The sequence below is a fragment of the Tyto alba genome, unplaced genomic scaffold (assembly GCF_018691265.1).
Source record: "Tyto alba isolate M040663 unplaced genomic scaffold, T.alba_DEE_v4.0 Super-Scaffold_14, whole genome shotgun sequence".
NCBI classification, from domain to species: Eukaryota; Metazoa; Chordata; class Aves; order Strigiformes; family Tytonidae; genus Tyto; species Tyto alba.
In genome coordinates this window covers 52,401,920-52,414,589 of record NW_024881276.1, presented here as the reverse complement: position 1 = coordinate 52,414,589, position 12,670 = coordinate 52,401,920, and the positions used below count along the sequence as shown (strand labels likewise).

The following is a 12,670-nucleotide window of genomic DNA, read 5'->3' as shown; positions in this document are numbered from 1 at the left end:
TGCCTATGCAGGGAGAAGGGCTACAGTACGGGCTCAGCCCTCCCTAGAAACCAGGGAGTCCAAGGGAAGGCCAACGCAGCAGACACCTGGTCATGGAAAACCCACGGGCAGTACCTTACTCCTTATGAGGCACAAAAGGGGATCAAACTACAAAACCAAACATCAGTAGAAGATCCAGGCTGCCCGATTTCTGCTGTCTGTATTCTTAGGCTTGCTGTTCCTGTCAAGCTGCTGGTTATTTATGTATGTGTGCTCTTTGTGTTTCATTTTAGAAACCCAAGCATCCAACAACAGGGCTAATTGCCATCACACTTGCGTTTCACATATGCCATGAAGTTCACCTGGCAGGCTTCAAGTACGACTTCACTGACAGAAACAGTTCTTTGCACTACTACGGCAACGACACAATGTCTCAGATGATGCAGGTAACAAACACTTGTTTATGCTGAAAGATAGCTGGTAACTGGGGAGGACAATTCGATATAGGTAGAAGTGTGGGCTGCAGGTCGGAAAGGCATCCTGTCTTCTGGTTCAGCTGCTCATGGGTTAACATTGCTCGAATCTCTTCATCTCTGCTTTTGTTGCTGAAAATCGTGGATAATGGTATTTGTGTCTGTTGTGTTACACCATTTTCTGCAACGTCTGCATGAGACACATCCATTTGTATGTTCTGTTTTGCTTTGGTGTTATCCTTAGGCTGCACAGCTCTTGTTCATAGAGGCGTATTTGCTAGCGCTGTCAGAACATGAGTAGTGTTGTTTCTGTTTGTATTCTCTTGCTTGGCAAGCTGCTTGCACAATTTGTCATAGTTGCCAAACTACTTACAAAAGAGAAAGAAGAGCAAGGGGAAATGGAAGGAGTTAAGACCTACAAACTTGCAGTTGGGAAAAGAACTGTATTTCAGAAATTGAAAGCAGAAAAGAAAAGCAGCTCTTGGAGGCGGGTAAGAAAAGAAACTGCTTCCAGGAGGGGGAAGCCACAACTCACCAGGAGAGGGAGCAGCAGGAGGCTGGCAAACATCAGGGATGCCTTCTCCTCCCTCCTGCTTGGCTACGATCATGCCTCTGTTTTCTTTTATGTCTCTGCTCTTGTCTTCAGCTCTGCGCGCTGAGCAGCTCCATCTCAGCCCTTTACCTCCATGTGAACACTTTTCTCTTCCATGTGTATTCCTCGTGCACGTGGGGACCATTTTCTCTCCTCCTCCCTTTCCTGAAGAGAAAGGGTAGGGGCACTGCCCATAGGAGCCTCTCATGTCTCTGAGGTCTCCTAGGTGCCTGCTGCTCAGAGATAATTTTCCTCTGACGCTGAACTCACTTTCATTTTGAGGGTCCTCCCTGCAGGTGCTTTTTTGCAGTGTATACCAAACTTGGGTAAGGTTGATTGCTAGTTCAATAGACATCCATAAGTTTCCTAAAATCTTGAAACTTGAAAAACCAAACAACTAAACAAACACCTTATCATTAATTCTTTTGTGGCATTAAGTTATAAATATTATACTACATGAGTATAATCTTTTATGCAGTATTTGCATTACGTTAATTTTAATTTACTGGATTAAGTGTCTAAGACTGTCAGTAAATTTACTTCCCTCGTGCTGCCTTCCACTAACCTCAGTGGTCTCTTGTGTATCCAGGATCTGGATACAGCGCGGAAGCTGGGTTGGTTTTGGCTTGTTGAGGCTGATGGGCCGGGTGCAACCGATGTGTGTTTTTCAAGAACCTGCACTGAGTTTTGAGAATTAATAATTTTCTGGCTGCTTGTGCTGTGAATGTGGTTACGCAGGTGTTCCCTCCAAGCGTGGGAAGGAGTTGGGAGAGTTAGTGATGGAAGGACTTCTGTGAGACCACGTCTCATCCATTATTGCCACTGAAGGATCATCCCTTCTGGTTTGTGTCCCAGTGGAAAATCTAATCTAGTTTTGAGCAATAGAGCCACTCTTGGGAGACTGTGCTGCAGCCTTTGCTAACAAGTCTTTTCCCCAGAGCTTTCCTACTCTTATCATCTTCCAAATATCACAGGTAATTAAAAGAAAAGAACAACGGAGTGATGCTTCTGGTAATAATTTGAATTGAATTTATTTTGTTATTCCCTCACATCTCTCTAGAACGAATACCACAACATCAACGCTGAGCAGAAATTTTTGAAGAAGCTTATAGACAAGAACTATGTGGTCAATTTGACATGAAAGCTGAATGGAGAAGACAAAGAACAATCACTATTTTCAAGATTTGAAAAATTTTTATTTTTTGTACGACATTTTTATTTTTTAAGTGCAGCATAACTGTTTACTGTTTAAAAGGAGCACAGAAACCTCATCAAGGCAGAAGCTTCTTCTAAGCCTGAGGGTGGTGGACTATTGCAAACGGAGTTAACTGAATTTCTGTGAAGCTATTTAATAATGGGAAAACCATGAAACTTTCAGCTGAAAGTATCAGGGATATATCAAAATGTGATGCACATCGCTTATTTATCAGCAAGAACTCTTTCCAAATAATTACTTCTCTGGAATACCTTTTCGTTTCTGATGTTTTTGTCCTCCAAACAAGTTATTATACCGTCAAGAGACTGAGGTGACCAGTGTTTAATGAGTGGATGGATACAAAGTCTTGAATGTCTGCCTTGTAGGAAAATGGATTTAAAACAATGCCTATAAATCATTACTGTGTGTTTGGGCGAAGGGGGGAGCATACAGAGCGCACAGGTTTTGGTCTGCCCTGCTCCTGAGGAGGGGACGTCCGTCTTCAGCAGAGAAGCTTCAGCTTCTGCCCTGGCCAGCGGTGCTGAACTGCCGTCCGCCCGTGCCGAAGGTGAAGACCCTTTGGTCTGATGGGTGGAGATGCTGGTCTTGACAGTGCTCGTGTTGTTACTCATTTTATGGAGCACCATACTCCCTGTGCTGTGCGTCCAGTTGATTTTGCAGTTGGTGACTTGGCTTAGAAAAGAGGGATATGAAGAGGGAAGAGTTGTCCTCACTACGTGCGTGTCAGCCGCTCCCCCGGGACCACAACAGAAACGTGAGCTGGGACAGAGATACTCAGGCCTGAGTTTAAATTTAGAGCCAATGCTTGTTGGATTCCTAGATCTCCAGGACAGGATCTCATTTATCTTTCTCTTCTCTCCCCAAGAATCGAGGTGCATTTTTTCCTAGCCAGCACAATTTCCTCTCTCAGATGCTGTAATGCATTTCCACCTTTGAAATGCATCAATATGAGCAATGAATGTCTCTGGTTTTGGCAGTAGAGAGAGTAAGGGAATATCAAGACGTACCTCAGCTGAATTATCATTTGGCTTCTGTTTACCTCTCCTGTCTTGACATTTAGGTTTAAAGGATGTGGCTGAAATAAATGATTTAGTTGTAGGAACTTACTTGGAATTTTAATAGAAACATTTAATGGGACATTCATGTTTCCTGTATTGGTTTGTATCGGATGAGCCTGCTAAGTTAAATCTGCCTGGGAATGCCCTCAACAACTGTCAGAGGAACAAGTAATACAAGTAATATGCTGTTCCAATTTTCTCATGCATTGTGTATATATAGATTTTTATTTTTTTTTTAATTGTCACAGATTTGCTTGAAGATCTTGTGGTTTTCTTGATCAGTCATATCTAAAGAACGCACAAAGAAGTCCACTTCAGAAAAAAAAAAGTCTTTAAAGTTGGTAGAAAAACCTTTGCTGCTTTTTAATAACATTATATAGAGTTTTAGTATGTTTAGGAGCAGTGCAAACAATTAGAGTATGAATATAAACTTCTCGCAGCTCAGGAGCAGGGTATTTGTATTTTCAGAATCTGAGGATTGCAGGAGTACTGGACACGACTTCTTTGCTGCAGCAATGTAGAGGAACAAGCATTGAAGTGACCCAAGAGTCATCTTTCTTTTTTCCCGTTTCTCCTGCGGAGTGCAATAGGTGTTTAAAGTACCCACCTCCCCGTGGTTCTCATCTCCGTCTTCAGCTCCTTGGCTCTGCCCTTTGGGAATGAGCGAGGGCAGGGTGAATTTCGGAGGGGAGGCGGCTCGTGTTGTCACCTAAAGGCTCCTGAGCTCTGGTCCGTTTCAGACAAATCCGACGCGGCTGAAATAACTCCGGATGCCATCCAGATCCGTGCCAGGGGGCGGGGGAGGGCCCTGACGTGTCCCCAGTGGGGGTCGGGCTGTGCCACCGTCGCGCGTGTCCCCGGGGCCCGGCTGCTGCAGGGGCGGCCCCTTGTCTCGCTGCGTGGGGGGCACTGGGGGAGCGGGGGGCACTGGAGCGGCGACTGTGGTGGTGGAAGTGGAGGATTTCTTCACCAGGTGGCAGAAGTGTTTCCTTTTTTTTTTTTTTTTTTTTTTTTTTTTTTCTCTAACATGTGCATTCCTAAGGCTTTGAGGAGAAATTTGCATTGTCTCTACCAGCATTTATTTCTTCTGATTATTTCACTTAATGAAGAAGCCCCAGACCTGCAGTGCTTTAGGCTACTGACAATAGCAATTCCACCTGGAAAAAAAAAAAAAAAAAAAAGGTGCCGAGGCAAAGCTTTCTGCAAAGGTCGCGCTGTTGCCCGAGCTCTCTTTCCGTAGCAGCCCTTGGTAGCGCCCAGACTCTGCTGAGAGCAGAGCCAGGTGGAAGTGGGGGGCTGCCTTTTTCCCCGTGGAAACCCGTGGTGGCTCCCCGAGCCGGGCCCCGCAGCTCTCCCACGGGCTGCCGCCACCGGTCCGGCCGTGGGCAGTGCGCTGGCTCTGAGGGGTTTTTTTTTCCAGGGGAGCTGTCGAATTTGCCCTCTCCTCGCAGGGCCTGGTTCTTGCGAGGGTGCAGGCTGCTTCCTGCTGCTCCTCCAGCCCGGCCCCCGTGGCAGGAGGTGGGTAGGCAGCCGTGGTTCGGAGGACGGGGTTATTTCCTCTGCTTCGTTTCCTCTCTGGAGATATTTTTCCCACTAATCTAAATCGTTGCCGCCTTCTAATTTTCCTAGGAGGTTTTCTGCTTTTTGGGGGGTTTGTTCTCCTATAGTTAGTTTCCCACAAAAATAATTGGAAAAAAGGCTTCATGGCAAGCAAATGGCGTCCCCCTCAAACTCTTTGGTTAGATTCCTTTATTAATTTTTTTTTACTACATCTGCTTTTGTCTCCCTAGTTTGTTTTTTTTTTTTTTTTTCAAATGTTTGATATTCTCAATGCATTTAATATGCTGTCTGCAAACATTTATCCTTATCGGCTGCTCCTTTTTATTTCTTTTTAATAAGCCTCCCCATTTGTATGACTGACGTATTTTTTAAAATTAAGCAGCACTCCCAGGGATATTTTTCTCCCACTTTTGTGCTCCCGCAGGGATGTCGAGTCTGCGTATGCCAAGGTTCTCGTCCCAGGGTGACTGAGTAACATTTATAGCCAGACCTGTTCTCTCGGGACTGAGCCAGGAGCTGATACTGTTGATAAACCAGGGGGTACCAGTTGGCTTTTGTTTGTTTGTTTGGTTTGGTCTTTTTGTTTTGTTTTGGTTTGGTTTTTTTGTTTGTTTGGTTTGGTTTTTTTGGTTGGTTTTTTTTTGTTGTTGTTGTTGGTGGTGTTTTTTTGTTTTTTTTTTTTTTGAAAGCACAGCTTGCAGGCCAGTAGCTTTTCTCTTCAATAATAAGCAGTGACCCAAGTGATTCATTCCTCCCCCACTCTCACCCGTGTCAGATGTTTTGGTAGGATTCTGTGTATACCAGCCCTGCTTCGTCACCTGCTTGTCATTTCTGCTACTTTGCCTTGAGGACAGGTACTGCTTTTTCAGTAACTTCGTGCAGGCAAGAACCCCTGCCTGCACGCAGCGTGTTTCCCAGCAGCGCTCACAGATCACAGTGCCTGTTCTGTCTGGGCACACGTTTTCACAGGCATTTTGCAACGCCAAAGACTTGCCTTGGGACTTTTTGAAAAAAGCAATAATGCTAAATCCAAATACTTAGATCTTTTCTGAGAGTGAGCTGCTGTCAAGACTTTCCATTTTAGCCATTCCTGAAAGTAAAATCCCTGCACTGAAGCTCTCCTATGAAAGCCACTCAATTTTTTTTATTACTACGGCAGCAGCAAAGCTGCCAATTTTGAGTCCCAGGGTGCTGCCAGCTTTATTTTCATGTCTGGTAATGACGTAGCTATACAGGTATCCAGTGTGTCCCATCAATTTTCTTCCTGTATCAGTTGCAAAGTCGGATGGTCTCATCCTTTCTTCCCCTGCCCTGTTCTCCAGCAGCCTGCTGAATTTCAGGACAGCAGCATCTCACAGCAAAGCTGCTCCTGCGTTTCATCTGTCACCCCTTCAGAGTGCTGCACCATCAGAAAGACCCAGCTCTAAGGTACCAAAGTACGCACAGAGCAGGCAGGATGACATGCATCAGCTGAAGGCTCTGTTTGGCTCAGACTTTTAGGGAGTTTGGTTTTTATTTTTTTGTTTGTTTGTTTCCTGTTGAGAAAGTATTTTTTCCTCTGCTGTAATTAAGGGAAGTTCAGAGCTACGACTTAAGGAAGGACACAAACTATTGCACTACATACAAATCTGAGAGTGCCTAAAAGATACTACTAAATGACATTTCCAGTGACTGTATTGGTGATGATAATACAGAATCACAACTTTGGTGTTTAATAATTAATGTGTGGTGCCTCTTGTTTCCTATGCCACGCTTTCCTTTTTAACAGTGTCCTGGGAGGTAGTATAAATACCTTAACTTTTAAGTGGAGTCTGATTTTTAAGAACATGAAGATCAACATCTGTTTTTGGTATTGGTAAATACTTTTTTGATTTGCCATTCGTCTTAAGTTTTATATGCCTTTAAAGTGCCAGCTGTATTCTGAAGATATTCTTACAGTTGTTTCAAGTGAAATTTTGAATGCTCCAAATGGAAAGAGATTATTTTCCTGTGAATAAACTGTGTTAAAGTCGGTGCCCTCAGGCTTGTTTTTGCAAGGTCAGCCCTGTGTGTGTGTGTGTGTGTGCGCGGATGCGTGTGTGTGCCCAGCCCCATTATGAATGGTGTGTAAGTACACACAGTCTTGTCCGATACGGTATCGAGTTTCAGAACAAACCTGGGTGCTTAGCAGAGCAGAGCTGACGTTTTTTGAACCCAAGTAGGCTGAGCTGTACTGCGGGTGGAGATCTCACTCCAGGCTGAGTAAAAGCAAAGCTGGGACGTAGTTTTTGTGGGAAAGATCAAGAGCAGCATCCTGATTTTAGTTTTTCATGTTTTTTTTATCTTGCCAGTTTATCTTATTGGGTACTTCCAGGGGAGTGCTAAGATAAAAGACATAACTAAGAAGGTGGAGTGTGATGAAAGACTTTAGGTAGAGAGTGAGAGACGCTGATTGCGATACTTGGCTCATGTTTTGTTTTCTCTTTATGCAGTAAAAATGAGATGCTGGGGGGCTGCTCAGCCAGCGGCTTCGGGGAGTCTAAGGCAGATTCAGAAAACGATTACCTGGCGTGAGTAGGTGTTCACTGCGTTCATTTTGGTACTGACAGTCCAGGGGTTGGCCGGCTGGGAGGAAATGCTGGTCTTTGAGGTGAGGTGGGGGTGAGCCACACTGCGGGTTACACTTTACTCCCCGCGGTGGAGCCGCAGTTGAAGCGTGGTGTAGATCAGTGACAAGTAGGTTGCCACTTTCACACGGGGTTTTTGCTGCAGGTGAAAACCGGGGTGGGGGTGGGGGGGGGGAGGAATGGGAAAAGCCGTTTGGGAATGGCAGGCAGAGGCAGGGACGTGGTGTGCACCTCCCAGCCTGCACAGCCAGCTCCGGCCTCTTAGGCGGGCACAGACCCAGAGGAGCACCCCTTGTCCTTGTGTTCTCATACGTGAATTCAGTGGGCTGAATGTCCCTTCTAACAGTTCTGCTGAATGAAGAAAGGATTTTTTTTTTTTTTAAAGATATTTAATAAGATATTTTTTTTTTTCAAATCAGTACAAAAATTTTAAATACAAAATTATTTGCTTTTGACATATCTCATATATTCTGGGAACATACCAAAGTCACCAAAGCCTGGTAAACTGTCCATCTGTTCCTGCCACCGTTCCATAAAATTTCTGAGATAAAGCACCACATTATATCACCGGAGTCCTTAGTCAATGTTAGACTCCATTAAACTCTGCATTTAAATAATGGTAATGCCAGTTAAATCCAATCTTAGTTCTGCATGAAAAATCTAGTTCATTTTTGAATCAAAAGCAGTAGCATTAGCTAAAGACATTGAAGAAGTGATGAGTATTTAACTCTCTCAACTAGTGTTGTAACAGTGTGTGATGTGCAGCACTGTACAGGGAACCACAGCAAAGTACACTGCCCCTTGGAAACGAGTACTTTTGAGGCGAGATTAGCACCATTGATGAACAGACAGCTCTTGCACAGAAGTTGCTTTCCTCACATACAGAAAAGATCAAGGTCTGCAGGTTCTCCTTGACAATTAGTAACATATAAATAAGGATCGGAAATCAGCTTTTCTATAAAATAAGGTTCTCGGGTAAATTTGCATGATCAGTATTGCTGGTAAAGTTGTTGGTTGATCTCGAGCAACAAATTAGTTAATTAGCAAATGGAACTACTTTTGCTTTGCCTAGTCATTGACTGAAGAGTGAACTGATTTAATTTTGGCCGAGTGGCACAGTGGTCGTCTCTTCTGACAAGCCAAACAGACGCAGGCTCTTGGCTTGAGCACAGAAATCCCTGGGAATTTATACCGCCCTCCTCTGTTGCCACATGTGGGCCAAAATGTTTCTATCACGTGGCACAAAGTGAAGGGGAACCCTTCATTTCCATCTCTGATGTACCTCATCTACCTCGGCCGTGCAAATGCACGAGTGCTGCGGCATTTGGAGGTGAACCCAGCGCCTGCCAGAGTCAGTGGCGGCGTTCTGGGTCCAGTGACTGCTGGAAAAGGCTCGTGAGGAGTAGTTACACCGTCAGTACTCCTTTTCCATCATAAATAAATTGTTCAGGAAACAAAACCACACCTGCAGGAATATTTTATGTGAGGGGAAGGGAAATAAAGGTCGCCAGCTACGAGAACCTTTGCTTGTCAGGCAGACCTGCTGTCACAAAAAAAAAACCTAAAAAAACCCCCACCCAAACAGATAAAAAGCCACTCTGTATAATTTGAGACTGACCTACTCTGGTTTAAGTCACTGGTTTTCACCTAATAGCTATGATCAATGCAACGGTCAAATATGCAACAGGAGTGAGTGACGTACACGGATTTGAACCTTAGTACTGAATTATTGTGAATGAAACGAAGTAAGCATGGCAGCATCACAGAAATATATAATGTACAGCTAATATGTCCCCCTCGGGTGCAAGACAACTGCTTATGAACCTGATACACATCTTTAGATATGTTCACCACACCTTTTTTTTTTTTTTATAACTAGCTGTGCATAATGTTAAACTTTGCAATTTTTTTTTTTTTTTTTGTACAAGATGGTCCGAAACAGTCATAAAATGCATCTTTCATGGTATAAAAGTTTGAAGCAGAGAAGAAAGGTTTTGACTGTGTGTGTGTGTGTGTGTGTGTGTGTGTGTGTGTGTGTGTGTCTGGTTTTTGTTTTACATGGGATACAATAAATATCCTGAAAAAGAAGAATGAACGTACTGCCCGGCGTAGAGTCCTGCCGCCTGCTCGGATGGCATTTGAACGTAAACCTTGTCTCCGTGCATCAACTGGACAACGGCGCTGCCCGAAGCCTGGTCCAGGAAGCCCTTCTTGTACTCGTCGTAGGTGTACATCAGCGGCTCGTTGTTCTTGAACAACGCCACCCAGACGCTGGCCCCTTTACAGTGGACGTGGTAGGCGAAGTAGTAGACGCCGGGGATCTCGCAGGTGAAGATCCCTGTCTGGGGGTTGTAGTTCTGCCGGCCGTTGTAGAGGAGCTTGTCGAACTTCACGGGCACCCCGACCCGGGGGAAGGGGGTGAGGAGCTCCGCCGTGAACGCGGGCATCTCGTAGACGGCGCCGCCGGCCTTGCCCTTCTTGTAGCCGTAGGGGGGCTTGACGCCCTCAATCCCCGGCCCCGCCTCGGGCAGGTACTGCCCCACGGCCGGCGGAGTGGGTGGGATGATGACCGGGGGGCCTGGGGGGCCGGGGGGGCCGGGCGGCCCCTGGAGTCCCGGCTGGCCAGGGGGACCCAGTGCCCCGGGTTTCCCCGGGGGGCCCTGCAGCCCCGCGGCGCCGGGTTTGCCCACGCCGGGGAAGCCGGGGGGGCCGGGCAGGCCGGGCTCCCCCTTGGCCCCCGGCAGCCCCGGGGGGCCGATGGGACCGCTGGGTCCTGCGATGCCCGGGATGCCCGAGGGGCCCTGGAGCCCCTGGGCGCCGGGGAGCCCCGGCTCGCCCTTCGGCCCCACGAGCCCCGGGACGCCCGGCAGCCCCGGCAAGCCTTTGTGGCCGGCTTCCCCCTTGGGCCCAGTGGGGCCCGGCAGCCCCCGCAGCCCCGGGGCGCCCACCTCCCCCGGGAAGCCCGGCTTTCCGGGAAAGCCCTGCAGGCCGGGTTCGCCCTTGGGGCCCACCGGTCCCGGCGGCCCCACGGCACCGCCTTCGCCTTTGGGCCCGGGGAAGCCGGCGGCCCCCGGCGGGCCCATGATGCCGGGCAGTCCCGGCTGGCCTGGCTCCCCCGGCGGCCCCCCCATGCCAGGCGGCCCTGCGTGCCCCTTCTCCCCCTTCGGCCCCAGGGGGCCGGGCAGCCCACCCACGCCGCGCTCGCCCTTGGGCCCCGGGAAGCCCGGCTTCCCAACCCCGGGGAGGCCAGGGGGCCCCGGCAGGCCGGGCAGGCCCTGCTCCCCTTTGCCGCCCGGGAAGCCCGGCTGGCCGGGGACGCCGTCCTGGCCGGGTTTGCCAACACCGGGCACTCCGGGAGGGCCTTGGATCCCGGGGACCCCTGGGGGCCCCTGCAGCCCCAGCTCCCCCGGGGGTCCGGGTTTGCCTAGGGGTCCCTGTGGGCCAGGGAAGCCGACCATGCCCGGCTTGCCGACCCCCGGCAGCCCCACGGGGCCGGGAGGGCCGGGCAGCCCGGGTGGGCCCTTCAGCCCCGGCAAACCTGGGATCCCGACGCCCTTCTCCCCTTTTGGCCCTGGGATCCCGGGGGCTCCCGGGGGCCCCTTCATCCCCGGCTCGCCCTTCGGGCCCGGCTGTCCCTGCAGCCCCGGAGCACCCGCTTTCCCTATGCCGGGAAGCCCGTGAGGCCCCGGCGGTCCTTGCGGCCCGGGTATCCCCATGGGCCCGATCTCCCCCTTTGGCCCCATCTCCCCTCTTGGCCCCGGCGGCCCCATGACCCCCGGTTTCCCCGGCATCCCTGGCAAACCCGGCTTCCCAATTCCTGGGTATCCTTGCGGGCCGGGTTTTCCTTTGGCTCCTGGCACACCGTGACCCGGTAATCCTGGTGGTCCCGGCGGGCCTCTCGGTCCAGGCTCACCGGGGGGACCTTGCTCGCCCCTCAGGCTACGTACGGGCATTTCTGGGTTGGGGAGAAGAGAAAAAGAGAAAGGGAGGGGGAGAGACAGAAGGTGATTGCAGTTGCATCCTCCGAGGAACACCGAGGCAGTTTTGAATTGAGTGTGCTTGTTACAATGGCTCTTGGTTTCATGGTAGGAGGGGAGGCAGAGCTGGCCAGTGAGTTACAGGTTGGTGTTTGGAAAGAAGAGGATGTTGCTACTGTTGTTCGTACTCCAACCTCGCATGTGCGTTTCTGTTTCCATAAAATAATTATTTGGCGTTATTTTGCTTATTTTTTGCCGTGTAAAAGCTGTTTGCACTTTACTGGTGTTTTCCACCTATACAATCTTACGCAGCGAAATCTGCTTTTTGTCCCGTGTTGCTGTAGACTAAGCTACTCTTAAGAGTTTTCGCAGGACACAGAAGCTGCTCAGTGCTCTCGTGCCGTAGGAGTAGTTCTGGCATAAAAGTGCTGTCGCTGGAGGGGCTTACGCTAGCAAGATCAATTTAAAAAGGTTGTATCAGAAGTTTATCTGTAGATATGACTGCATATGTATGCACGACAAGACCTTGGTTCCCATTAAGACAGTACTGGAAACCTACAGCCTTACCCAGCGTTGCCAAGCTCCCGCAGGTTTTTGGCGCAGCCGTGTCTAGTTAGAGCTCTTCTAAAGCACTTCACGAAATGTTTTGGTTGTCCAAACCCACATTTTTGTGTATGTGACCACTTAGCGTTGCAGGTCAGGGTGAGGGAGTTGCCGTGTGGGAGTGGTTGTGCTGGGGTTGGTTGCTTTTCAAGCTGCAGACTTGCTGTGTTATGTGGAAAGTCTGCTTCTCTCTGGCTTTAAAATGGATAAAGAAGTGGAGGTTTGGGGGAAGAGGGGAGATGAGGTTTCAGGTCAAGAGAATTAGCTGTTCTTTGGGAAGCAGAAACCCTCCCTCTCTGCATATGTTGTGTCTTATGCACGTAGAAAACCTCCTTTGCTCACGACATAGGTTGGTTTTACTACGGCCAGTTGTGCTGGTTCAGACACTCCAAAAATAGGCCCTGAAATCTTCCGTTTCCCTCTGAAGCCAGCGGAGCCTGTGGTTATGCTGAACCCTCAATAAGACAATGAGTTAACCAGCTTGTCTGAAGCGGCACGGACGCTCGCTGTCCCCAAAAGGATTTTATGATGCTGGGTGTTCCTGGTTGCCCTTTCTATTTTGGACATTTTTGGTTGTTTTCTGAAATATCCTAACGTTGTCCAAAC

General features: G+C 48.7%; 2 protein-coding genes across 11 annotated transcripts in view; one reads left to right on the top strand and one right to left on the bottom strand.

Moving 5' to 3' along the window:
- ST3GAL6 (ST3 beta-galactoside alpha-2,3-sialyltransferase 6) overlaps positions 1-3,512 on the top strand; it is a 51,895-nt gene extending 48,383 nt beyond the window's left edge. For all 7 annotated transcript variants that reach the window (XM_042788221.1, XM_042788218.1, XM_033005302.2 and 4 more), the window contains 2 exons: positions 273-425; positions 2,105-3,512. In XM_042788221.1, the coding sequence (XP_042644155.1) occupies positions 273-425; positions 2,105-2,185 (234 nt within the window). In that variant the 3' untranslated portion in view covers positions 2,186-3,512. The remainder of the gene's footprint in view (positions 1-272; positions 426-2,104) is intronic.
- A 5,822-nt stretch (positions 3,513-9,334) lies between these two features.
- The window catches only part of COL8A1 (collagen type VIII alpha 1 chain), an 88,735-nt gene continuing 85,399 nt past the window's right edge, over positions 9,335-12,670 (bottom strand). For all 4 annotated transcript variants that reach the window (XM_042788447.1, XM_033005291.2, XM_042788448.1 and 1 more), the window contains one exon: positions 9,335-11,439. In XM_042788447.1, coding sequence (XP_042644381.1) covers positions 9,539-11,439 — 1,901 coding nt within the window. In that variant the 3' untranslated portion in view covers positions 9,335-9,538. The remainder of the gene's footprint in view (positions 11,440-12,670) is intronic.